General features: G+C 42.9%; 1 protein-coding gene across 2 annotated transcripts; it reads left to right on the top strand.

Annotated features, from left to right (window-relative positions):
- Positions 1–110: 110 nt before the first annotated feature.
- On the top strand, positions 111–26,244 carry LOC308179944 (uncharacterized protein; the record flags this gene model as incomplete). Of its 2 annotated transcripts, XM_080560799.1 has the most annotated exons (20): positions 111–171; positions 5,787–7,210; positions 11,122–14,389; positions 14,462–14,523; positions 15,154–15,217; positions 15,868–15,977; positions 16,360–16,434; positions 16,832–16,928; positions 17,478–17,581; positions 19,375–19,438; positions 19,956–20,069; positions 21,689–21,850; positions 22,187–22,300; positions 22,746–22,822; positions 22,904–23,027; positions 23,991–24,086; positions 24,679–24,810; positions 24,986–25,111; positions 25,638–25,715; positions 26,065–26,244. In XM_080560799.1, the coding sequence occupies exons 3-20, from the start codon at positions 11,165–11,167 to the stop codon at positions 26,242–26,244; spliced, it is 5,004 nt and encodes a 1,667-aa protein (XP_080416925.1). In that variant the 5' UTR covers positions 111–171; positions 5,787–7,210; positions 11,122–11,164. The 2 variants fall into 2 exon arrangements, with proteins under 2 accessions (XP_080416925.1, XP_080416926.1); XM_080560800.1 differs by lacking the exons at positions 111–171; positions 5,787–7,210 and adding an exon at positions 7,218–9,792.
- Between the last annotated feature and the right edge of the window lie 8 nt (positions 26,245–26,252).

Consider the following 26,252-nt stretch of genomic DNA (forward strand, 5'->3'; position numbering starts at 1 on the left):
TCCCTGGCGACCCAGAGGCTTCGTCGGTCTCCTCAGAGCGGGACCCGGCATTTTCCAGCCTTTCTGCCCGGCGGGGGGCGGCAGAGAGCGCTGCTGCTCGGCACCGCCATGGCGGCTGCTGTGAGGAGGCCCTGGCCGCGTGCATGGAGGCCCCAGCACCGCCGTCTAGAGGTAGGCAGTTAAAACATTTCTCTTGCGTTAAACGAGTAACGGCTGCAGAAGGCCAGAAAAGCCCTGGGATGCACCGTTGTCCCCTAGAAAGTGAGGCGAAAGTGTCCCGGGTGAGGTCTAGTGGTTGTCCCCGTTGAACGCCTGCTGAGCATGGTAGAAATGCACAAAATATCGTGCCTCCCTGCTGCTTCACCCTCAAGCTGGGCCTCGGTGTCCAACAGAGGGTCAGTGATGTTGTTTCTCTTGCTGCTTCTGGAGCAACTTTTGTTTCACCACCTAAAATAAGACTGAAAGCCATGAAGCAGTGCGTGTGGGAGGTGGGTGAAATCCAAGCGAGCGGTCTCTTCCACCAGCAGCTCTGGTGCTGAGAGAAGTCAAACCCTGAAAGGTCTGCCGGGGACTCCAGAGGAACTAGTTTTCTTGTAATGAAACAAGACTCTGTAAACCAAGTCCTTATTTTCCTCGTGTATCTCAGGATATTTTTCTAAATGTTGACTGAATGGTGGGGATGGCAGGAAGAGAGCTGGCCAAAGCACAACAAAGGCTCTTTGTGCTTATGGCCTGTTTCAGGTGAGAGGAAATTAGCTGAGAAGGTACTTAAATTACCACACTACACACCTCTTCCTCAGCTAAATAAGTAAAGAGTGCTGCCCTCCAGCACTTTTTGGCATAGCTTTTGTGTCCAGAGCTAAGTTATGCTTAAAGGTGCCTTTTTGGTGAGGGTCAGTCTTCAAGATGAATGGTCCTGAGCAAATGCTGTCAGCAGCTGGGGAGGGTTCTCCTAGGTAGGAGGAACCCATTTCTTCTCTAGGAAAGCCGAGCTTGTACTTCATCCTCAGAAGATACAGCTCTCATTTCCTCCTATAAGCTTCTGTGGCAAATGAGCCTGCGTCTCGTGTGCTTATTCCTAAAGAGTCTTTGAATGTTGTTCATTTGTTTGAAGTCTGTCTCCTGTTCTCTGCTTGTGCTTAGGGCAGTGACTTCAATAAGAGATGCTTGGATTCTGCTCACACTCTCCTCAAAGGGAATTTAGCTTTATCAGATTGCTGTGCCGAGCTCTTGAAAAACAGGCTGAGCTCTTAAACATATCTTCTACACAAGGACATCTCTGAGCTGCTGAATGCCATCTCAAAGTCAGATGTTACAGCTCAAGTCTTGATGGAGGTAAGAGTCCAAGGAAGAGTACAGGGAATACACGAGTTCAAGTAAAGGTTTAGTGTTGCTTTGGGAGAAATGGATAGCTTAGGTGGTATACTGAGTTGAAAGCAGTTTAAGCTATTGCTGAGGGAGCTGTATTCCAAAATCCGAGGATTATTGGTTGTGGAAGTGTCTGTTCTTTTAGTCACACTTGAATTTGGTGGAAGTATTCTTAAAGGGTCTGGTTGTTTTACAGGCATATACATCCTGCTGTTCCGATTCTAACTAACACAGATAAGAGCAGATGAAACCCAGGTTTGTAACTAAAGAAGGTATGATAGTCCCCAACTGGCTATCTGTTCAGACCCGGTGATATTTTCCTTTACTCTCATTACAGGAAGACATTTTGAATGCTAACGAATAGTAACGAAGACTTTAAAAAATCCATTTCAAGGAAATTCAGTTACGTCAAGTTAGGCCCGTAAGGCACATTTTCTGGAAAAAAAAAAGATAAGCACTTTGTGATAACCACCTACTATAGAATTAACCTTTAACAGGCTAGCTTCATAGACTTGCTGGGAACTCCACATGTACCCCTGCAGGTAGCAATGCCTCAGACCTAAAGGCTCAGAAAGCATAGAAAGGAACCTTTACTAAAAACAACTGGAAGTCACAGTGGCTGGACTCTCAGCTGAGCAACATTCAGGTCTTACCCTAGCTAAACCTAGCCTTTTTCAGGACAAGTGGGACGTAAGAATTTCAAAGGGAAATGGTATCATGTCATCTATCTGAAGTCTGTTGCATTTTCAAAGACTCCAAGCTTGGGTTGAATGTAAACTGCTCCTAGTCCCTTTCAGCTCTGTTTAATGATGCTGCACAAGTAGATTCCTACCTACTGTTCTTTATGCCCATTCAACTGTTACGTAGAAGTTGGTTTGTTTTGTTTGTTCAACCATTAGAAAACCCTGCTTGAGGGTAGGGTCTTCATCTGGTAATTTTTTTTTAGTGCACAAGAAAAATGCTCATGTCTCAGTAGTTCGCATCACAGCCATAAAAGAATGTATTAGACCTCTGTGTGCTTCGTTAGTTGATAACATTGGAGGCAGGTGCCATTAACACTGGTAGATTTTCTTTGACAAGAAGCAGCAGATAGTAGCTGCAATCTTTTATTTCGTAAGGCTAAACATATGCTGCTGTTCAGCAGGTTAGCTTGCTCACTGATGTGCTTGTCTCAGGATTGCTTACGAAGAGAAAAGGAACTTTCCATTAGAATGTATAATGTATGGAAATGACTCAGGTTTCATTTTTAAAATGGTATCTGTTAAGATATATTTATTACTTATGAAGATGTCCTGTGCACGTGGAGAGACTTTACCTCTTGTAAAATCAACAGGAATCTATTTACAGGTTAAAGAAATAAAATATTTACAGTGGAAAAAAGACACGTCTGCCAAATCTTTTTCCTCCGTTATTAGATGGGCTATTGTATCAACATGACCACCAGAACTGGTGCAAGGGAAACAACTGAGGAATGTGGGTCAGACTAGAAGGAAGGAGCAGCCCCTTTCAGATGACAGTCATAAAGTTAGTTTAGCTGTAATATGAAACCTCACCTCTATCTGCTTGATTCCTTCTACCTTTATCTCTGCAAGCTCATTAGGTTCTGCTGGGGATTCTCAAATACCTGGGTGTAATCGCTTCAGTCCAGACAATCTTAACTTTTCCACTTTGATCTTTTGATTTATACTTCAGGGGCTATGCTGCCTTTGGCAGAGAAGTCATTTCTCACAGGAGAACAGGTCCTGGGGGCAGCCACAGCTGTAGCCCACGCGGTGGGGAAACTCTCTCACATTTGTCTATAATTGGATTGAAAAACAGGTCAAATCCAGGGGATTTCACCAACTCAGACAAGTTCTGTATCAAATCCATGGTTCCCAGATACACAGAAAAGGGAAAGGGGAACAAGGATGGTGCTTTATTTGAGGCCACCCAGGCACTTAAGTGTGCCAAGTGAAAAGAAGGTATGAGGGAAGCTCAAGTGGTTGCATTCTCTTTAGTTACACTCTAGCTAGCACAGGACACACCAGTAGCGAAGATTTAGTAGAATGCCAGGTGGGCCTGTTCGCTTGTATCTAATCATGCCATGGTTCCCAATGCTGTTGTTACTTCACCAGTTAGTCTGTTACCTGTTCTGGTTATGAAACCAGCAAGAAAAAAATTAGTAGAGATTTGCCTGACCGTGCATCTTCATTTTGCTCTTTTTAGGCAATAATAACAGAGTTAGATGAAGGGATTAAAAGGAGGAAGCTTGAGCTGGGTCTTGGCTGAGTCTTTTGGCTCAGACCCATATAAAGTCTGTCCCTCCAGTGGGGTGTAATACCATCTGTACAGGGTGTCAGTCTGTCGTTTTGGCTGACCTTTGGGCAGAGGCCATGGGATGTTGGCTTCCAGTGCAAGGGGACCATCCAGCCTCACGGAATGGCAGACAATAGGGCAACAAAGCGCTCCTGAAATATTCAAGGAGGCTGTTTTCAAACGTGTGTAACTTAATTGTTTTGGTTTCTTCTTGCAGTCATGAATACTTTATTTGGCTTCCTCAGGTTACTGTTGGGGAAGAAGACCTTGGAGACCTCCTGGCTCATCTTAAAATAGCTGGGGGAAGGGGTCAGAGGCCTTATGAGCTTGAAGCAAGGAGAGGACAGGAATTCTCTTTCACTAGCCTGAGGTACAGGCTTAAGGGAGGATGTTTTCCCTCTATAGGAGGAAGGTTGTAATATGGAAGAAAGAGCATAGATATTTTATATTCATGCAATGAAAGTTAGGAATATTTTTAACCCACCATTATAGGACATAGGGCAGTAGGGTCGTGACGGGGTCATCACCTCTGCTTGCTATGGAATGAAACCATATCAACATCCTACCTGTACATTTATTAAGTTTCATCTTAAAAGCTGTTAGGCACAGCACTGTCCATCCCCTTTCACAGACTACCACTAGACAAACAAGGTTGCTCTGAACCTATGCGAAGTGTCATTTTTTCTGGTCAGTCATGACTAGTTTCTAGTTGTCTAAATGTGATTTAGCCTTTTTTGTTTAATTCAATGACTTTCTTAGCTCTTTAGTGCAATGACATGAATGCTTTTATTTTCTGTTGTTGATTTAAGAAGAATTTGCACTGAAAAAGTGCGTCTGATGTGTTTTCTCTCTTTAATAACATTTTAAATTTAGCAGTGGCCAAATGCTAGATGAAAGGACCTAATGTTTTCTGTACATAAAGGAATCATTAGGAAAATGGGAGAGCCTTCTCTTACAGAATGAAGCCTCCTTTAAAGCCTTCTGTTCCTTCCTTCCATCTGCTGCTGGATTCCCTGGTTAAAGCTGTTTCTCCAAGGTAAAAGGGCTTTTAGGTCAGAGGAGTTGGCTAGCTGGAAATGCCCCTTGGTACTGGTATCCCAGGGCAGCACACAGCAGGCAAAGGCAGTGTACTTCCAGCTTCTTCTCCAGCCCATCATTGTCTTGCCAAGCCTGCGTGTCCAGACGGAAATGGACAGAGGGGAAGAAGGGAAGTGCAGCTGGGAAGGTACAAGCAAGATTTTAGTTCCAAATATGACTTAGTTGTCATTGCATGTACCAAATGCTGAAGGCACTGCATTAGGGTGGGTTTATCAGTACTCCTACTCTTGTCTGAAGTGAATCTGTCTTGTCATTGAAGGGATAACTCGAGCAAAACCACGTGGTAAATCCGTGGCTGTGGTGGGCATTGAACCCAAGTCTCAGGCCACAAACTCCACTGTCCGGTCTGCTCAGCGGTCTGAGGATGAAATCTGGAAATGTCTCACTTTTCCTGTTGCTTACCAGGGAGAGGTAAGCATTAAAAGACAGGAACAAACTGCCGGCATCTTGCTAGGAGCGCCTTAACAGACAATCACGGTGTTTAGTCTGTGCGGAGAATTCAGGTTAGAGGTGCTGAGGCAGATAGGCCTGAGACTAAGCGAAGGTGGAGAGGGAATATTTGCACAGAAACAATTTAGCCTCTCTCATCTTAGTGTAACTCAAAGCAGATGATACTGTGATAAGAAAGCCAACTTGATCAGTACTTTCTTCTCAGCCATCCTCAGGCAAAACCCTATCATAATGTCTGAGACTTCTGACAAATCAAAGAAATGAAAGAAACATAGAGGGCTCTGGGTCTGGCTTGAGTATGCAGAGCCTTGAAGAGGTTCCAGCTGATAATGACACAGTTTGTTAGAGCCACGGTTTGTTAGTTCACAGGAGCTGGGAAGGCTTGGCTTTTTCCAGAGAAGTTCCCCCTACCCTGACACACACACAAGTATTAGAAAGTTAGAGCTAAGAGCCCCCAGGGCTTTTTTTTTTTTCTTTTTTTCTTTTTTTTTTTTTCCAAGATAGGATGAGGAATTCATGACTCAGATTACATCAGTCATTCTGGTCTTTGAAAAAAGAATCTCTCTTCTCTGCAGAGAGGGACAGCACTAGTTGCTAACAATGAACGAAAGAAGGTGATGAAATAGGTAAGTGACCTGTGGTTCTACAGCCTCGTTCTTATGAGCTAAGGAGAAGAGGGCCATCCAGTGGCAGAAAGCTTAGGTAAAGCATGTTTCTTAAGTTCTTCAGCTTAGTGCCTGGTTTTTATCTTTGTTTCTTAGTGGAGGAGCCCTCAATGCATAGTTCATAAAAGCCAGGGGTTTCTTGAAAGAAATTAGGAAAACAGGTCCCACCCAAACTAATGCTGTTAAGCATCCGAAATCTTATCTTAACAGCACTAATCACATTTTTTGTTAAGGTCACTTGTCCTGGTTGCTGGCCTCACCTGAGTTTATCTTGTTTAATCTACACCTCCTCTGGAAAGCTGTTCTGGGAGGGGTATGGTGTAAAAGTGGACTTTGCCTTAAAGAGCCAGGGCCATCCCCATGGGAGTTAAATCCTGCACTCGCTGCACTGTCAGTTTGTAACCAGGTGACAGAGACTGCATGTGTGGACTGTGTATTTGTGCTTGCTTTGTTTTCTGCTTTTTTGAGGAAGAATAACTAGGAAGGGGAAAACCATTAAACCATTACTGAATTAGAAGCAATTTTGCATGGACTAGTCACCTGCTGCCCACTCCTGCTGGTAGCAACCTTGCCCTGTTTGCAAAAGCTGCATTTAAAGGGGTGCATGGCTCTCTTTGGAAAATCAAATTGAATAGAAATTTAGTCTCTGCTTGATTTGGACTGAGAGTCAGGCATAATGAGGACACAGTGCCAGTTTTGCTGTCTTTTCAGGGCTGGGCTGAAAGCTACTTTCTGTTGTCAGCAGACAGCTTGGTGATGGCAAGGTGAAGAGGACAGAGGCTACCTGTGCTATCCAGGCTTGGCTCCCTGAAATATAAAGCTCCAGGGATGCAGAAGGGGCCAATGATTTAATTTTCACCAGCCCAAGCTCTTATTTAGACTGTATTCACTGTGCCTTGTGTGGTAGTCTCTTGGACGATAGCAGATGTTTTCTGCTATTGGAATTGAGCTCTTCTTTTCAGTCTTTGGAGATGTTCCCATGTCATACCATGTCTGAGCCTGGTCCCTGCCCGTGTGAAATCCCTCCCCTTCTTACCCAAACTCTGCTAACCAGCTGGTGACACTGCTGGTTGAAAAGTTCAAAGGTGCCATGAAAAAGCTTGAATTATTAATGCCACTTTCCTTCCATATGCAACAATCATTTGTTGTTTGGGCACAGCCCAGCCAGAACTGATGTGAGACTCCACAGCTGGGCAGGCTTGCAAAGACGCAGGAACAGACTGCAGGCTGCATGGAAGCAAGGCACTAGAGAACGAGCGTGTTATCATGTACTTGAATGTCACCTGTGATATGTGGTGCCGAGCAGCTTGCTGGAATCAAGACGGACAGTGTAGGTATGTTGAGAAATTTACTGTGCAGAGTGTTAAAGAAGGGGCTTGAGCAATTTGTACAGTTGAATGAAAATAAAAGGTGCTAAGACTAAGTCCCACGCATTTCCCTGTATTTTTCCTCTGTATGAGGTGGGAGAAACCACCCTGAAATACTGTGTTTAGGGAAGATGAGACTCATTTCTCTACCGTTCTTAAAATAATAGCATGAGATACCTGCTCTTCTTTCTGTCTGTAGGTTCATGCTGTATTTCTTAATGGTATTGAGATTCTCCTTTCTCTGATGTAAAATATTTTTATTTCTCTAAAAAGGAAAATAAAATTGAATTTTTCTTTTTCCTGTAGTGATTTAGATAGAGTTGCTATAGCGAGGTGAACTGAAAAACTGATGAGCAGGATCTTTTACCTGCTTCAGTGTGTCCAGGAAGCAGATGGTCCAGGGCAGTTAATGAAAGCAGGGCTGATGTCAAAGGAATTGTTTATGTAAGCAATATTTATCTTACCATTCCCAGTAATAACAGTGGTGTTACAAAACAGCTCTAAAATCCTGGCTCAGAAGAACTGAGAACCTTCACGCTCTAACCCAGATTCAGTGTCTGGGGTCCTGTCTTTAAAGTGAATCCAGCTGAAGTCCTGTGTCTAAGCTCCCTACTCATTTGGGCAACGTGCTTGATCTTTCTCGTCATCCAAGTATTGCAGCACTTTTATTTTGTGGAAGGCTTTAGCTTTCCAGACACATGACTATCTAGCAGTAACACATAAAAACAGACTTTTTTTTTTCCCTGTTGCATTAGGCATTGCAGAGAAACAGTATCCGCTTTAAATCTTCAGGACAACATTGACAACTATTCCCTACTGAGGATTTAGGGTCTAATTCAGCCCCCATTAATCTCAGTGACAAAAGTTCTACAGCAGGATTTAGAGATCTAGGCCACTAGTATCGGTGTATTAAGCATGGGGGCAGAAATCAGGTGACTAGAGACCTGTGTGTTAGACTACTCTTTAAAGAGAGAGATAAAAGAAGAGGATTTGATGTTAGGAGATAAACTCCGCACTTTGCAACATACATATCCAAGAAGTTACGAGTAGTATCAACTCTAGACCAAAGTAAAAAAGCAAGTTTAGAGGGAATATTAAAGACACTGACTGCTGTCTCTTTAGCCAGGTGAGAGAGAATGCTGCAGTGCTCTTTGCATGACCTGCTTTTCCCTGATGTTGAGGAACCCTTACCTGCACGTAACAATGCTTTCTGAGCTGCAGCTTTTTGCTCAGCATGGGAGTTGCAACTGGGAAAGGAGGAAACACTGATTTTCCAGTTGCGGAGGATCGTTCTGCCATGCAGAAAAGCACAATATGGGTAGTATGCATTTGCAATAAAACCACATGCTTTATATACACCTAGTATGCTCTTTTAGAGCTCCTTTGGGCTTGCAGCATGTGTGTAGTAACCAGCAAGGGTTTACTTTTCATGATGGGAAGAAAGCAAGTGTAACTAATACACCCAACTCAATCCCATTTATCAGAAATTGCCTACCATCTCTTGTGTGCCTTTGCCATCCCCATTGCTTTTGGGCACTGCTGTCAAAGTTTGTACACTGCATCCATGCTTACTGAGATGCAAGGTTCAGAGCTGTGAAACAAATATGTTGCCAGCATCCCACAATAGTCCCGCATCTGACTGAAGGCTTCCTATATTTGTCTTTTGATAACTACATTAACGTTTCAGAGTTATGATGAAGGCAGGAATTACTAACAAAATCGTGTCTGCTTGGTCCTTTATTACCTACTGAGAGAAATCATGAAGATACAATGGGCGGAAGCTTCTCTTCTGCCTGTGGAGTTGGCTGGAAAAAGAAAAAAATAGGAGAAAAGGGAGAGAAGAGTTTCTCATAGAAAGAGGGGAGAGGACAAAATAGATAATGGAGTCTGCCTGTGTGCTGCTTTCTTCCTTGCACATCATTGACTAATGTCATCTCAACATTAGTTACAAATATCCCTTACAGGAAGCTTTTTACTTTTTCCTTCTGGAAAGATGTTACGTTCACCTTCCAGTTTTCATTTCCAGCCCATCATTTCCTTTTAGTTATGCCCTTACTGTTTTCCGGGTTTGTCTTGAAGTGTTTAGTGACAATCAGAAGTAGGTTCTGCCACTAGCACCTCATTCAGACAAATGAACTGGAGTCTGGAGCCCAAGCGGTGTTTGGTCCATCTGAAGCAGCAAGAGGTTGACTCATAAAGGAGCTGTATAACTGGAAAGGATAAAAGTGATATTTTCCAACAGGCTGAAAGATCGGGACTAATCCTTTGGGTATTTTTACATCCTTTGTTTCCTGCCTGTGTGATTAGAGGAAAGATAAAGAGATAAGTAATGCTGATTAGCACTTATAATACTGAACATTTCCTAGACTGCTAGCTAATAGCAGTGCACTTAAGAGGAGCTGTGTGGAGATGCCTTTACATAATGGAGTATTATTTGTTTCTGACTTCTAACTCAGTTTAGCCAGATCCTGGAAGACATTGAATGTTTGTTCATGGAACACGATGAAAAAGAAAAGATGGAGTCTTGCAACTCTGCAGACATGAAATGGGTCTGTATTAGGAGTTTTGTTTAGCATATACTTGTTTGCCAGGGTTTATCTAGGTGTTTTTTCAATACAGTTATGTTTCAACAAAAATCATGATGTAGAATCAGTTATACTGATTTGAAAATCCTTTTCCTGCAGACGCTATCCTAAATAAAAGCAATCTTATGCCAGTGGATATCAAAGTGTGGACTCGCGCTACAAAGTTAACCTACTTAGTTTCAGCTGCTTCTTCCTGCAGCGATTATCAATTTACCTGTTTGGATTTTTATTGTTATCGTCTATTCTCCTATATTTGTTTTTCTACCACATTATTTCTTCCTTTTCTTTCCCATTTCATGTTAATTCACATATTTATTTACCCTTTTGTCCAGATAGATTTCAGCAGAGCTGTTCAGGGACAAATAGTATTTGCTATGACAGCTGGTTTCCTCATAAAAATGTTATTTGGGCTCAGCTACGGGTTCATGACAGGTCAAATCTTGAGCACGATCTATTCAACCATGTCCTTCTCTTCCACTGCAGAAGATTTAAAAGGTTATCCTGTGGAAAACTGAATACAGTTTAATACTATTTTAATACTATTTATTTATCATTACCATATATATTTAAATTTACCAAGCACTTGCTTGTTAAGAGGCAAGTGTTCAAATGAAAGGGGGAAGGGTAACAAATGCACACATTAAAATGAGGCTTTTATTTTTGCGTCATCTCTAGTACTTAAGCGTTATCTCAGCTTGTAGATGCTAGTACTGCAGTATCAACTTAGCTTGTACGGTTTGACATGTATTTTCATTTTATTTTTTAAACGATCAGTTGCAGTCATTTCAGTTTAACTCAGTGATACAACATCTACTCAGTATGGTGTATTTTCAGCCTTCAAGCCAGCGTTGTTCATATTGGTCCAACTGAGATTCTGAATACCTAGGAAACTGAGTTAACTATGTCCTGTTCATTCATATAGCATAGATCATTAGATGTGTTCTTCTCATCTTCAGTACAAATAAGGTTATTGGAGAAGCAAAAGCTGAAATAAAGTAATCGTTCTTTCTTAAACTACCCTGTGGCCAAACCTTTGTCACCTGTGGAAAATCATGGGCATTCACTCAGTTGCATGTACCACTAGCCTCTGGCAAGAGTCATAATAAGGGAAGAAAATATGGGTGATTTATGACAAAATCAAACAGAGGCTAACGTGGTGCAAAACAGTCAGTTTGGCACTCTTCAGATGCAAGCATTTTTTCAGTTTTATAGAAATGAAATAATTACGACTTAGGAGGATCTGGCCTCTCTTTGTAGCTTGTTTCACAGCAGAATACACGTTTCCTTTTATAGGTGAATTAAGATAAACTTGCACATACTCCTGAACGCTGGAGAAATGCCTCCTTACCGATCCAAAACTCAGCACAAAAAGGTTGGAAAAGACAAAACATTGAATCATGAGAAAAAGGTAAGCTCCCCAGGAGATTCAAAGAACCATTATGGGAGACGGTGGGAAGGTAAGAGCAAAAGTCAGTTGAAAAACAAAGAGTCGTTGCCTGAAAAAGATGACAACCTTGAGCAAGACCCTTTAAAAACCCAAGGGCCAGCCAAGGAAAGCAAAGAGAATGGCCACAAACAGCTATTCATGGGAGAGAGAGTCTATGAGAGAAATGATAAAAAAGAATCTGGTTTGGGGAGAAAACATGGAGAACAATTAGTGTCCAAGTTAAAGAGGAAAAAAGCAAAGGCCTGCAAACCACAGGAGATGACATCAGTACAAGAAAGTGTGGACAACAGTGATAAGGAGGAAAAGACTGCCACAAACAGCAAGAAATGCAGTATTAAAAGGAAGCGTGGAAAGCATCCTAGTGTTATTGAAAAAGTCAGCGACTCAGAGTCTGTAGGGTCCTCTGCAGTACAGAGTGTTGAAGGCTCTTTTCAGAAACACAACTTGCCACAGAAGGCACATAATGCCATGCATAGGAAGAAGTACAATGAGGATCATGGCATTAAGAAAACTTCTAAGCAGAAGTCAGGTTCTCAGTTCCAAGGCAGAATTACAAGGGAAAAAGGTGAGAGAATAGGGAAAAAGCAAGTTAGAAAACGTACCCAGATTACGGTCACTGGAAGTGCAGAAGAAAATTTCCTGGAAACCTCCAATAACTCTGGTTCTGACTCCAGCAATGAAAGCCATTGTGCCTATAAAAAAGAGACTTCAGTGGACAGCACTGCAAGCAGCGAAGAGAAGAGTAACACTTCAGAAGATAGCACCAGTGAGAAAGAAGCTATGCTGGAAGATATTCCTGTGGCTGAAGGAAAAGGCTACAAGGAACTACCCGGTGAAAGCAATGAAGCATCTAGTAAGACTGAAAGAGAGCAGGTGACCACAGATGGAAGGAAAGAATCTGAGGAGGAAGGCACTGACTTTGCAGGATTAGAGGCGGAGGAGAAAATGAGGAAGCAAGATGACATGCCAAGACATCCAAGATCTACTCTAGCTGAGAGCAGTGAGGAAAGTGATGATGTGAGCATTTCAGGATCCCAACTCATATGTCCTAAGAACAGAGAAAATGGTAATACCACAGGAAGCAAGGAAAATATGTTAGAAAATGACAAGGTTCAGGATATGTCAAAAGATGAACATGATAATTCTAGTGACAGTGGGGAGAACAGCACTGAAGTGAATGCTGAAAAAGGAAAAGAAAGGGCGAGAAAACCACTGCCTAGTGCTGTGAAAGCAAAACTCCCCATTAGCAAAGTACTTCAGGGAACTGAACAGGAAAAAAAGGTGAATGGTGAAGGCAGCACACTGGAAGACAGCCCTTTGCTTTTCAAGCAGCAATTGACATTGACAGAGAAATGCATGAAATGTGAGAGTGCAGAACGAGGTAAAGTGGTAGGACGTATACAGAGGGATGGTTCTTCAGACTGCAGCAAGCAGGCGGTAGCAGCGATGATGCTTACTAAGAAATACTCTTCTCAATCCCAAATCCTTCTCAATCTGAAAAGCAAACATAAAAATGCTGAGACCAAACTATTAACAAGCTGTAAACTAAATCCTGCCCAGATGGCTTTGGAAACCAGCTCTGAACTGAAAAATGTTCGAAGCGTCTGTTCAAAACCTACAACTCTACAAACCTTCAGTACACAGAAGGAAACCAACATAGCTCAGAGTTTAGGAGAGAAAAGATTAAGTCTTTCAAGTGTGTCAAGCTGCTCCTCTATTACAAAAAAATCATCTGATAAGCAGCACCTTGGCAAGAAGAAGAAAGTTGGAAAAGTTACTGGAAAAATTAAACTGGGTTCACACCAGACTTTTGAGGCAAAAAAAGAGAAAGCAGAAGAAGTAGTTGCAGAGGCACCTTCTGAAAAAGCAAATGTGCGTGATGGGAAAGGATCCAAGTACTTGCACACCACCCATTCTACTTTTAGAAAAGTCACCACCCGGCTTGGTCAAAAACCTTCCAAGAAAGCAAGCCTGAAAGCTCGCCTTTTGAGCGTGGCACGTGCAATTGGTATTTCAGGATGGCTCTTGAAGAAATTTGGGAAGAGGAAGAGGAGCAGTAAGCCTTTCTGGCTGAGAAGTAGAATGGCTATCAGGATTGTAAGTACTGCTGGGTGGGTTGGTCAGTCTGACAAAACCTGCTCTGATGTAGCCGCACAGCTGGGGACGGGTGAGATGAATGACAAAGGATCTTTTCCTCCATTAGCGGAGGGGAGAGGGGGCCCTAAAACATCAGAGGAACTGGGACGTGCTGATTTGCCTTCTGGTGATTCCCCTCTTCATGGAACCACTTCTTTTCCATACTTGCTTAGCTTGGATGAGGACAAGAACAATATTCCTGATGCCAAGTTCGCTATAGTTCTCCCCAGAATGCACAGCATGGTTAAGTCAAAGACCTCCGTACCTGCGGTCTCTGGAAATGGCCGTTCCCTAGAGAAACTGAGAGCTCTATCAGACAGAAGATCTGTGATGCCTGTGCAACAGGGCTGTGGATTCAAGTGTGACCTCCACAGATCTTTGATGGATCAAAGCCTTCAGAGAAACAGCGAACAATATTCCTGCAATAGTGAAATGTTTGCATCAACAAGTACAAGACAGGTGACATCTACTGCACCCCAGTGCAGAGTGACCAACCTTCTGAGCTCCTTGCCCCAGCAGATGAAAACACCTGAGAGTGCTGCCACATCCCATTTGTCCACTGGACAAAATTTGCAGCCTCACCACAAAGATGCTCACCTTTCCCTTTCTTCAAAAGCATCTGGAAATTATTGTTGTGCTCCAGGCTTCTTTCCACCTCAAAAAGAGGATCCAACATGTACAACAGAATATTCCAGGGAGGTGGATGTCAAAGAGAATTCAGGTGGCCTCCAGACTGTAAGTTCCAAAGCCATACCTTGTGTTCACTGGTCCCAGCAGCAGGCTCAGGGATGTGATCCTGTGGCATGGTTGAACTCTGAATTGCTGCTCCCACAAATCACCATTGAGAACCTCAGCAAATGGGCCATCTACAAGGATCCACATCTGACCAGCAGCCATGTGGTGAAGGTCTGCAAGGATCAGTGGGAGGCAGAAGACATCACTGACGATATGCTGGAGATGGATTTCATGCAGAAACAGGTACGGGTGTTGTCTCCAATATTGGGAGGAAGCTGAACTTCTGATTTGCAATAACGTATCCATGCATTTCAGGTGTACATGGGTGAAGACCACAGAGTAGAAGTTGAGGAGATTGAAGATCTAACCAGACTGGAGTACGTGTTGTCAGTGGTATTCTGCAGCTAATCGAAGGTCACAGAGGCTTGTTTGTTATCCTTAAAGCTCTTGCTGGCTCAGCAACAAAAAGCACATTATACATCCTTGGCTACAACATGGGAAAATGCTGTTCTTGTTGCATGAAGTGGGTGGTAAGATGGGAAGACTTGCAGGAGGAGAAGGACATTTTTATGTTGTGTGCCTACTGACAATGGCATCTGTGGCTTTAGTGACTCCTGTTGCTTTCAGCTATGTCAAACTCAGGCCCTATGTCTTTAGCAGCTTTTAATCACGGGTTGTTAATCATGCTGTTGTTGAAATAGGAGCACCTAACACCTCTTGTCTTGCATGTCCTGGCACCCTTTACCCTTGTGATCCTGCTTAGAGAAACAACTCTAAAGGCTGTGTGCAAGGAGTTGTGATCACACGGATATGGACAGGTTGGACACTGAGCTTTGGCTGTTCTATTCTCTCTGATGTGCTTATTCCTGGACACGTTGGAAACAGATGAAGGCAATGAACAGTTTCAGATCCCAGCCTCCCACAGAATCCCTGGGAGGGCAGAAAGTTTAATATCAATACATATACAATTAAGCTTATGGTTGACAGATTCTTTCTTCTGTTTGTAGGGAAGTCTGTGAGAGTTCAGTTCTGCTGTGTCTGAAGAAAAGGTTCCATCGCAATCGTATTTATGTATGGGAAGTAGTGGGTTTTTTTGTGTGTGTGTATTTTTCTTCAGTGCTTATTCATTCTGAACAATGAGCTGTAAGATAAAGTGATTTATTTTTCTCCATGAAGCTTTGATCTTGCACAAAGTAGCTTGAGAGCTTGTTCATTACTAGGAATAGTGATAAGAAGGATACTCACACTGCTTTTGCTCAAAAAAGAGGTAGCATGGAATATTTGTGCCAAAATCAAAGCCATAGAATCATGTCTAGAACAAAGTCCTAGAGTTTCTCTTGAATTTTGGTATTTGTTGCCTACCCATATGTGTGCTTGGGTTCAGTTTTAGCTTTAGTTGCTCCTAGTGGAATTCTTCCATCTTAGCAAACCAGTTCGAAGTAAAGTTTGTGGATCTCAAGAAGAAACTGGATTTTCTGCAAGCATTTTGGTGTTGCAGCCCAGAGCTAGTGGAATAAGCTTGAAAAAATGTGTTTTATCCTGCATGAGCTGGCAATATAATCAGAATTTCAGAATATAATATATCAGAATATAATACAGTATTTCTTTAAGGCTCGTTTTAGTATTTGTGTGAATATTTGTGTTCCCAGTCAGTTGCATTCCTCATTTAGAAAATTCTAATGAGCCAACAAATTTGTTCCCCTTTCTGATTTTTGGTGTAGACTTATATTGGGCACGTCTTGGTTTCTGTGAATCCTTTCAAAGACCTCAGCATCTACTCCGAAGAAGTGGCTACCCAGTACCACCGAAGGACGCTCTCGGAAAATGCTCCGTATGTTTCTCTTTCTTGACTTACTCCCTAAACTCTGTTCCCTTTGGGCTCCAGAAAGTGTTCAGCAGCCGTACCAGAGCTAACAATGTATTCAGGTTCCTCGAGTGTAGGTAATATTGCTGGTGTCACTTACATGAAGCACCATGGCACAGAGCGTTACTTCGGTTAGGTCACGGAGGTCCTGGAGGAACCTGAACTTTGCAATGGCTTTTAACCTGATGTCAGCAAGAACAAAGCTCTGATTTCCCTGGTTCCTCACATTTCTTAGGTCAATATGTTGGCCCATCTCTCTGTAGATCAGTGACGAGTAGCCTTTTAGTGCTGTGCTTGTGCAATAGAAATGTGAGGTCAGTTAACTGGGGTTTTCTTTCTGTACAACTAGACACATCTTTGCCATAGCAGAAATGGCCTACACGCTATCCCAGTCATCAGAACAAGAGCAGTGTGTCATCATCAGGTAAGAAATGTGTGTGCTTTTCAAAGGCTTGTTCATTTCTTTGTTTAAGAAAGACTTTCATCTTTGTATTTCACTGACCATGCGTTTATCATTCTGGCTCTTGTGTGAAGGTTGTGAGTAGAAAACATGAATGAGATGGGATTTTATTTCACTCTGTGGAAATACAGTTTGAATTTAGTTTCATGGCCTTTGGGGGGAGTAGAAAAGAAGACATTTGACATTCTACAGTGGATTCTTATTTGTGCATATTTTGTGTCAGCGTTTCGAACAACGTGATAGATCTTCATGTGTTGTAAGTCAGTACAGTTCCAATGATTTACTGTAACAGAACCTCTGATAGTGTCTAAATTAGATAATTCTGTTCTGATGCCAGCTTCCTTATCTCTTATTCCTCCAGTGGACACAGTGGCTCGGGTAAAACAGAAGCTGCCAAAGCAATTATGCGATACCTGACTATGCTGTACCAGAGATCAGATGTCCACAGGATCAGGCAGGTAAGAGGAAACTGAGATTTGCTTTATGCTATGACGGCTTGTTAAGAGGTAGAAGCCAAAGACAGCACAAACAGGCCATACTGTCCATTTTGTTTCTTCATTCCTGTTTCACCGAGCTGGACTTCAGATGACTTGTGGTTCAAGGTGAACCTGCCGTGAAGATAGGAGCCACAGACGATGTGTTTTAGTAATTGAGAGCCCTGATGCTGTGTAGGGTGCTTTATCTGTTTGAAGATTTGTATCTGTTTTGAAATTTTTGATTTGACCTGCCTCAGAGACCTTATAGCAGTGTTTGGGAGTTGAAGCTGAACAATCACAGAGCAGAAGTGAAGTGAATGATCGTAGCAGTGAAGGTAAAAAGTTCATAGAGCAACTCAACAGTGGCTGAAGGTACTTATACCAAGACAAGTTCAAAAAGAGCCTCCTTAGTCAAGCAAGAATCAAGTCAGTGAAGTCCCTTCTTTTTTGGATTTTCAGATTAACAGTTACTTCAGTACTTTGGAGTCTAAAAAAACATGATTGCTACTTAAGTGTTCTCTTTTCTTCAAGCCTTGCGATGTCCTACCCATCCTGGAGAGTTTTGGGAATGCCAGAACCATCCTCAATGACAACTCAAGTCGTTTTGGGAAGCTTCTGAACATCCACCTGCGACAGTGAGTTAAAAGAACATCACAGGATGCTGTCCTTCCAACTGTCCAGGGGCACTTGGGTGAGAAAAGGTCTAGCAGAGCATAGGGTTCATGCAATAGCTCTCCCCCCACTACAGTCTTGTTATCATCAGGATAGCAGGAGGGTGAGTTTACACCCCTATTTTGCTTTTAGTTTCCTCCACAAAAAAATAGATCTTCACCTCTCGAGATTGATGATAAATTAAGAACATCAGACTGTCTGAACTGCTTTATATCAAGGAGCTATGTCATACGATATTGTGCCTCCAGCACTGGCAACAAACATTCATACCACACTTCTCTCTAACACTCTGTTAACCCCTAATAATTTGCAGCAGCTTAGGAGTTTTTTTCTGAGACTTTGTAGTTTTCCAGTTTCCTCTTGAGCTCATGTAAAACTTCATGAATCTATAACAGTCTTTGGCAGGTGTCCTACAGGTCTAACCAGTTCTGTGAAAAACACCTTTTTGTTTTTTAACCTGCCTTTCTAACTTCTGGTTCTTTATGTTTTTTTTTTTTTATTTTTTTTTAAATTTTTATTTTTTAATTTTTTGGCTGTTGCAAAACACTGAGCTGACATTTTCATGGAACTATCATAACCTCCAAGTCTCAGTTCTAAGCAGCAATGGTTAACTCGGTTTATATGTGAAGCTGGGATTACTTCAGTTTGTGTGTATCACTTTACATTTATCTACAGTGAATTTCATGTGACATTTTATTGCTCAGTCATTCAGTATTGTAAGGTCTATCTGCACTTATTGGCCTTCAACCTCCCTGCCTTGAATAACTTCATAATGTCAGGAAGCTTTGTCATATTGCTGTTCAGCTCCCTTTTAGGTCACTTATCAAACCTTCAATTACACTCAAGGGCCGGAAGACAGACAATTTGTGGAACTCTAGTGGTTACCGCCCACTTTTAAGAGGATTAGCCATTTACTCCTACCCATGTCAGGACCTTCCTCCTTCTGCCATAATTGTCTGTTTTCCTTAAAAGTTCCTCAACTTGATAAAAACCTTCCGGAAGTTCACGTAGACTGTATTCCTCAGATCTTCCTTATCTGCATGCTTGTCATCCCCCTTGAAAATACTCCAGGAGGTTTGTGAGACAGGACCTCTCTTTAAAGAAGCCATAGTGACTCTTCTCAAATCAGTTGTATATATTCAGATGGCCACTAATTTCTTCCCTTCATTACGCATCTACCTAATCTGCATGGGACACGTGTAAGGCTTACAGGCCTATAGATCCTTGTGCGTTCCTTCACTCCAGGATGCTGGCTGCATGGCCCAGTATTGCTGTAGTACTTGGACATCCTACTTTTGGTCCAGGTTAACTTTGTAAAAGGCGCAAATCAAATACAAAACAAAATTGTGATCCCTGTCCTCACAGGCTGTCAGCCGGACATATAGAATGAATGCATAAGGTTAGGTGAGACAGTGATAGTGCAACAGCAATCAGACAAGTCTGAAGGAAAGGTGCTTGCCTTGTCTCCTGGAGTATTTTCGGGATGTAATGTGTGAGCATCATTCAAGTCCAAGCTCCTTTGTACTCTGGAGGCTCTTCAGAAACCAAACTTGAATCTTGATGTTTCATAGCTGCTTTCTCTGTGATAGTACGATACAATACACCAGTGCTGGAAAGCTTCAAAATTCAGACCAAGTTGGCCAGCTTGTATCGTTGTTTCTCGGTAACTACTCCTTTTGCTAACCCCTCAGACAAGTAGATCTATCTGAAACATCTGACTAGCTTCTGATAGGATCTGTTGTCTTCTTATGCTTAGCGGGGCCGTGGTGGGAACGTCCATCTCCCAGTATCTGCTGGAGAAGTCTCGTGTGGTATTTCAGGTGAGGACCAATGAGTTTCTCTCTCCATTTTTCATATTTAATATGAAATTTAATGTTAATTAACAGGGATGGGAATAAGTATGAGAATTGCTTCCCATTTCTTCTGTTAGCAAGAAATAAGTTCCCTCTGTATGGCAAAAGGTAATCACTTATTTTATATGAATTAAATAGGAGCTCGCTCTATCTCAAACAGATTGAAGTAAGCCACTTATTAGGGATTACTGAAAGTTAAATCTTTCTTCACCTAATTTTTCTTAATGTCTGGAGTGTGGAAAAGGTCAGGTGTTGGAGCCGCATGGAAGGGACTGCTCTCAGATGGAATGCTCTCAAGGACTCAGTGAGAAACTCTGAAAACTTTTTGTATAGTAGTTCTTAGATAATTTCTAGCATCATCTTGCTGACCCCTCAGAGAGAGTTCAGTGTCCAGCTTTTGAGTGTTTGGTTTGTGGCAGCATGTATTCTGCAGAGTTTTGGAATTGGACTTGGAGTCAACTCTATGAAGTGTGTTCCCCATCAGGCCCACGGTGAGAGGAACTACCATGTTTTTTATGAGCTACTGGCTGGGTTGCCTGCGGAGCAGAAAGAGGAGTTGTACTTGCAAGAGGCAGAGTCTTACTTTTACCTGAATCAGGTGAGTGGTGTGAGGATGCTTTGCAGGAACTGAATGAAATGGCTGAGACATCTTTTCTGTTTGATTAGCATGGCTCTTTGTGAGGCATCTCATAACTTTGCTTCTCTCCTCATGTGTCCCTTGTAGAACTATGCTAAACTCTGCTTTGTTCCTTCTCTCACCTGACCTAAGAAGAAATATCTTGGTGTCTTATTTGCTCTTTTTCCCACTTTTCATGTCCCTTCTGTTCCTAAAGAAAGCCTTTTAAAAGAGTCATCATGTGGGCCCATGGCTCCACCTCGTGGTGAAGATATCCTTTTCTCATTGCCTTTCCTTGCATTTGCAATTTATTGAGGAATGGAAAAGAACAGGGGATTTTCTTTTTTACCTTTTACAAAACACACTTGTTTCATTGACTGAGTGAATGGATGGAAAATTTACAGCTGCTGTGATGTACTGCTGATGACAATCCATTTAAACAGGAAAATTGTTTGCCATACTTATGTTAAGTCACCTTGGAACATGATTGCCTTTTTTTGAGAATGCTTTCCATATCAGAGTTCACAACAACAGCAAGAAATCCTTCTAATTTCAGCTGCGTGGGTCAGCTTTCCCAGGTGGGCAACTCTTTGTTGCAGCTGTGTTCTTGTGAGGAATTCCTTGAGGAATGATTGATACCATCTTTCCTTCAGGCAAGGAAAGTACAAGTACCATTAATGACTCGAGGAGGCAGGGCAATTAAGGGCCTATCTTACCCAACAGATACTTGTTAGACATATGCTAAGAGCTAGAAAAGTTATCTGCATGGAGGTGAGTCCTCCTTGGAGGATGGTAGTAGATCTCCCTCTACCACTTGAGAAAAAAACAAGCAGGATTACACTGTTACTGGCCTAGATCTGTGTTTCTGTGGTCTGCTGGCAGAGCTATGTTTACTTACGTTGTGGAAACCTTGCTCTTGTCACCTGCATTATTCTGCCAGAACCTCCTGGATATGATGCAGCTTTTCTGATAGAAGTGTGTTTTTTGTCAGCTTAGTCAGCACCGTTTGCAGAGAGGATGTAATTACTTCTGCAGAAAGATGCTCCTATATTCTCACGGGGAGTTAGAGGGGTGATATTCCTAGTGGCTAAGGATCTGCATTGCAAACTAAACCCTTTGAGCTACTGGGAGCCTGTTGGTCTGCTACAAAGAGGAAAAGGGAAAAAGATCAGATCATGCAGAGGTGAGACTAACCCAGGACTGCTCTCTATGTGCATGGAAACCCATTTGCTTTGATACGTCAGATTCTGGTAGTGTTTCGGGTAGTAACTGTTAACATAATTGGAGGAGATTCCGGTATCCCCTCTCCTGTCAAGCTGCATTCCAGCAGTGGGTAAGGGATAGCTGGGGTGCCTATATTGGAACCATAATTAAAACTCGGCATCTGTGGACAAGAGAGAGTTTGCTCTCCAAACTCCAGAGAGAAGATACTGGTCTGTCATGAATGCTGGCCTCCCACTAGCAGTGTCCGTGGTCTTTTTGTTTCAGATTCCTCCAGCCCTTAAAACATTGAACCACTGGTTTGAAAATTGCTGTTGATAGCTCAGCTCCAGCCTGTGTGAAAAGGGGCTGACCACAATTATCTGTTTCTGTTCTCTCAGGGCAGAGCGTGTGACATCGTGGGGAAGGAGGACAGTGAGGACTTTCTGGTCTTGGCGCAAGCTCTGGAGGGAATCAGCCTCTCGGACGATCAACTGACCTCCACCTGGACTGTGCTTGCTGCCATTCTGCAGCTGGGGAATATCTGCTTTACCTCCTATGAGGTACAGTAACCCTTGTCAGCTTGGGATTGAGCTGTTTTTGCTGAACATTGCTCTTATCCCATGTGGTGGGGCCAGGGAAATTATTCTTCACTGAGGACGACTTTGGAGACTATTCAGTTCCTTAAATATTAAGCTCCAGACTGACCTAGATAAGGACAACCAAAGGTTGTTAGAGCTTGAGTAGCTGTTTGAGGAACCAAAATGAACCCAGATGCTGGTATCTTGTTCAAGCAGTGACCTGCATCTGTGCAGCTGAGATGCTTTTAAGAATATTAATACTAGTTGGTCCTAGTACGCAGTCCATAGCTGAATCTATTGCTCTTCTCCATTACTTAGAAAGAATTCTTTGAACATGCAGCTATCGCCAGTGATACCGAGATTCAGATCGTGGCCAATTTGCTGCGTGTCTCCGCAGATTTCCTACAAAGTGCTGTGACTCACCGTGTCACTGTGAGTACCTTTTGGCCATTTCTCATTCACAATTTCTCATCTCATGCATGCCTTAGCCAGTGCTCTGTGAGCAGAAGTGCCTTAGATGGTCCAAAACCTGGAAGGTAACAGCAGGGATAAAATTCTGCAAAGTGGCTGACATGCTGGATCAATATGGGAGATTGGATGAACCCCTCAAGGCAGCTCAGGCAGGGTGGAGAGACTGTAAAGACAGAACTCACATACAGGAGGGCTCTCCCGTAGCCTGAGCTGGCTCCAGGCCTAATACCTTGGCCAGCTGACTCCCATCCTAACATGGCAGCATGTGCTTTTACTCTCTACTTTTTCCTTTGAGACCTGGGTAAATTCTTAGGTCAAATAGAAAAAATCCATTTGTTAACTGAGCCAACTTCCTTGTGGATTTCCAAAAAACTGTATATTTGTGAGATAATAACAGTAATTCCAGCTCTTTCTGTGTGTCCAGGTGACATGTTATGATCAGATCTTCACACCTCTGTCTGTAGAAGGAGCCATTGAAGCCAGGTGACTTCTGCTACTGTTTGTTAGTAAGATGCACCGAAGGGTGCTGGTTTTGCTCTAACTAGTTTTCCCTCTCCTACTCAGGGACTCCATCGCCAAGACTCTGTATTACCTGCTCTTTGAGTGGCTGCTGCTGAGAATCAATGAGTGGTTGGCTCCCTGGGAATCGGACTGTGCTGTAGGCATTGTGGACATCCATGGTTTTGAGGTTGCTTTTCTTATTCTTTCGATATTTTCTGGGTTGCAAGTGAGTGTGCTGATTCTCCTCAGTCACTGCCAGAGATGGGAGGAAATGTGATCCCCCCCCATCCCAGAAAGGAAATAGTAATTGTACCATGTAACTTAGATGCCTGTGATAAGGGGGGTACATTTGTTTTTTTGAAGGCAGTAGAGAAGAGCTCCTTCAGGACATTTAACACTTTTATTATAGGCTCTTGCTATCAGTTGCCATCTGGAATAGCCCATCCCATTTTTTTCATGACTATGTGGCATAGGTACAATCCTAAACTAAATAGGATTGGGTAGATCGCAAGTAGCACTGGTTTGTAAGTGGAGTCCTAACTCTCACAGGCAGTTAAGAGCCTAGCCTCAAACGGCGAGAATGGTTTCTGGTGCTCCCACCATGTCAGCCTTGCATGTTTGATACTTTTCCATGAACTGGGCAGTAAGGTGCCGCATAGATAATTCATATAACTAGCTTTAGTTCTGCCTCTCTAAAGAACAGATGTTCCTGCTCCATCGAGCTTCCGGGAGCTTCCCAGTCTTGGGGTAAACAAATAACATGCAGAGCAGAGGCTTAGAGTGACATGCATTCATCAAGGCATGTGAGCTTTATATTTAAGATTCCTGTTAAAATCTGTGTGTGGACTGATGGATTGAGACCAATGGTGCACGAGTTTGTGCATCTAAGAGTAGATCTCTTCTTTGTTTTCCTTCACAGCTTGTCTTACCTCCTGCTGTTCCTCCTAGTCAATAGTTCAGGCTGAGAGCTTGCAAAGCAGACATGATATGATTTGAGTCTCCCAGGTTCATTATCACTTATTGATCAGAACAAGCTGCCTGAACCAGGGGCTCAGATCAGCACCATCTGATGCCGTGCATTGTTTGCAGAAGACAGAGTCTCCTGAGAGGGCTGTCAGTTAGAAGTGATAATGCCTTTTTGTCTTTGCAGGATCTAGGTGTGAACAGCCTAGAGCAATTCTGCATCAATTTTGCCAATGAGCGTCTCCAGCATTTTTTTAGCCAGACTGTCATTGCCCAGGAAGAGGTAAGTGATGCTCATGCCTGCAGATGAAGGGCAGCACATATGGAATGAGCTGAGCCAGCCTTGGCTGGAGACTGTCCTTTAGCAGGAAAAAAGGAAGCTGAATAAACATGTCTCTCTTAAGCAGTACCCACGGGATCCTAATCCAAAGAGCTGATTACGTAATAGCTGTTACTAATTCTGTAGTAAATTGAAAGAGTTTCTTAGAGCCTTGCTCCCTCTTACAGATTTTATAAGCAAGTTGTTCTGGATCAATGACTCCAGTGGTACTTCTAAAGCTCCTTCTGGTAGATTCATTGTAGCATTTTATTCACTATTCCACATCCACCTGGAGGTGAAAGTGTAGTTATCAGATTTGTTGCCTTTCACAGTTCACTTTATCACTGTTTAGCAGAGCAGCTTTTCTCTCTTAAATAAGGAAAACAATTAGTGGCTTTAAAAGAAGTTTTGTAAGTCAAAAGCAGATAATTCTAGGCAAGGTTCTAACAGCAGTGAAACACTAGCTTCCTGAAGAATAAACCAAATCCCTCTGTTAACTCCCTACTTTGTTCTTGTTTTCATGGCTGGATTTGTCTGGTTGGCCTTTAACATGTAGGAGGAATATAGCCAAGAGCAGTTAGTTTGGATTCCTGTCTCCAAGATGTACAATGAGTCATGCCTAGATGTCATTGCTGCAAAACCCCATGGCATCTTGTGTATCCTGGATGACCAAACTTCACTTACTCAGGTGAGCTCTTATCTTCTTTTGTGATCCCTCTCACAGGATGGTTATGGCAAGGCAGTTACACAAATTGAACAGAGACTACACAAGTTATTGCATGCTTTTACCTTCCATTTAACAGTGGCTTTTCAGCTACTGAATATCTTGCAGTAGAGGGAAACGTTACTCATCTCCTTTACAGGCCACTGACCACACTTTCCTCCAGAAGTGTCATTACCATCATGGAAACAGCCCTTGGTACACCAAGCCCAAGCTGCCTTTGCCAGTCTTCACTGTGAAACATTATGCAGGCCCTGTCACCTATCGGGTGAGGCAGTGGGGGACTTGGAGCAGATGGAGCAATAGGCCAGCTTGGAAGCATGCTGTGGGTGTCCTGATGGACCAGCTCTGAGGGCTGGGGATAAAGCTTTCTATTTGTAACTGCACATCCCTCTAGAGCAGCCCTCTATCAGAAATGAGGAGATTCTTGCTAGTAGAGGCAACTAAACAGCCTCTAGGCTGAAACAAAATACGTAGTGCCCATGATTACACAATAGCCTACTTGTGCCAGAGCCCAGAAAAAGCCAGGAAAACTGTTGCTGCTGAAAGTAGATAAGTGAGGGGGTCAAAGCCTGTTGGACAATGTGAAGGGGAAAAGGAACTGCTTCCAAAAAGCAGCAGTCATTTTCCCCTCTGCTTTTGGTGGCACTAGGAACAGCAAGAGTCATTCTGTAGGGCTTTCTTCTTGTTCCACCCCTCCAGTTCTCTTCCCCGAGTTGAGGTGTGTGCATGAAAGGGTGTTTGCCTATTTTGTTGGTCTGAGCTGTGTGTTAAATCAGACTTTGCCTCTGCAGGTCCACAAGTTTCTTAATAAAAACCGTGACCAGCTGCGTCTAGAGGTGCTGGATATCTTCTCCCAGAGCCGCCTCAAGGTATTGTAGTGGTTGAGGATGAAGGTCTCTGTTGCTAGCACCTAGCAAGCCCTTCTGCTTTCATGCAAGAAGCAGAAAGACCTTGGTCAGGTGTCGGGAGAAACTGGAGGACACGTGAGAAATTTTGTTCTACTGAATGATACTTGGGAATTGAGAAAATCCTTGGCTGCAATTGATGCTTTTTTTTTTTTTTTTTTTAAACATAAAACTTACAGACTGCCAGAGAGATACAGATGTAGTTCCTGGCCCTGCAGGGAGCAAAGGAGACTAATTCCCCAGTTTCAGATAGAAGAGATTTGTTCTTTGCACATAGCAGAGTGAACTCTGGTAAATTTCTTTGTCTTTCCAGGTGGTGTCTCACATTTTCCAGAAGGCTAAAGCTACCTACAGTCAGCAAAGGGATCTGGGGGCCAGGGGCAAAGGGCTTAGGCCTCGGGCCTCTACACTGGTGTCCAAATTCCAGGAGTCTTTACAGGACCTCACAGCCAAGCTGAGAAGGCGAGAAGTGCTCATTGCTGATCTGGGCTGATTGCTGCA

Source organism: Anser brachyrhynchus, assembly GCF_964034855.1.
Source record: "Anser brachyrhynchus genome assembly, chromosome: 18".
Classification (NCBI taxonomy): domain Eukaryota; kingdom Metazoa; phylum Chordata; class Aves; order Anseriformes; family Anatidae; genus Anser; species Anser brachyrhynchus.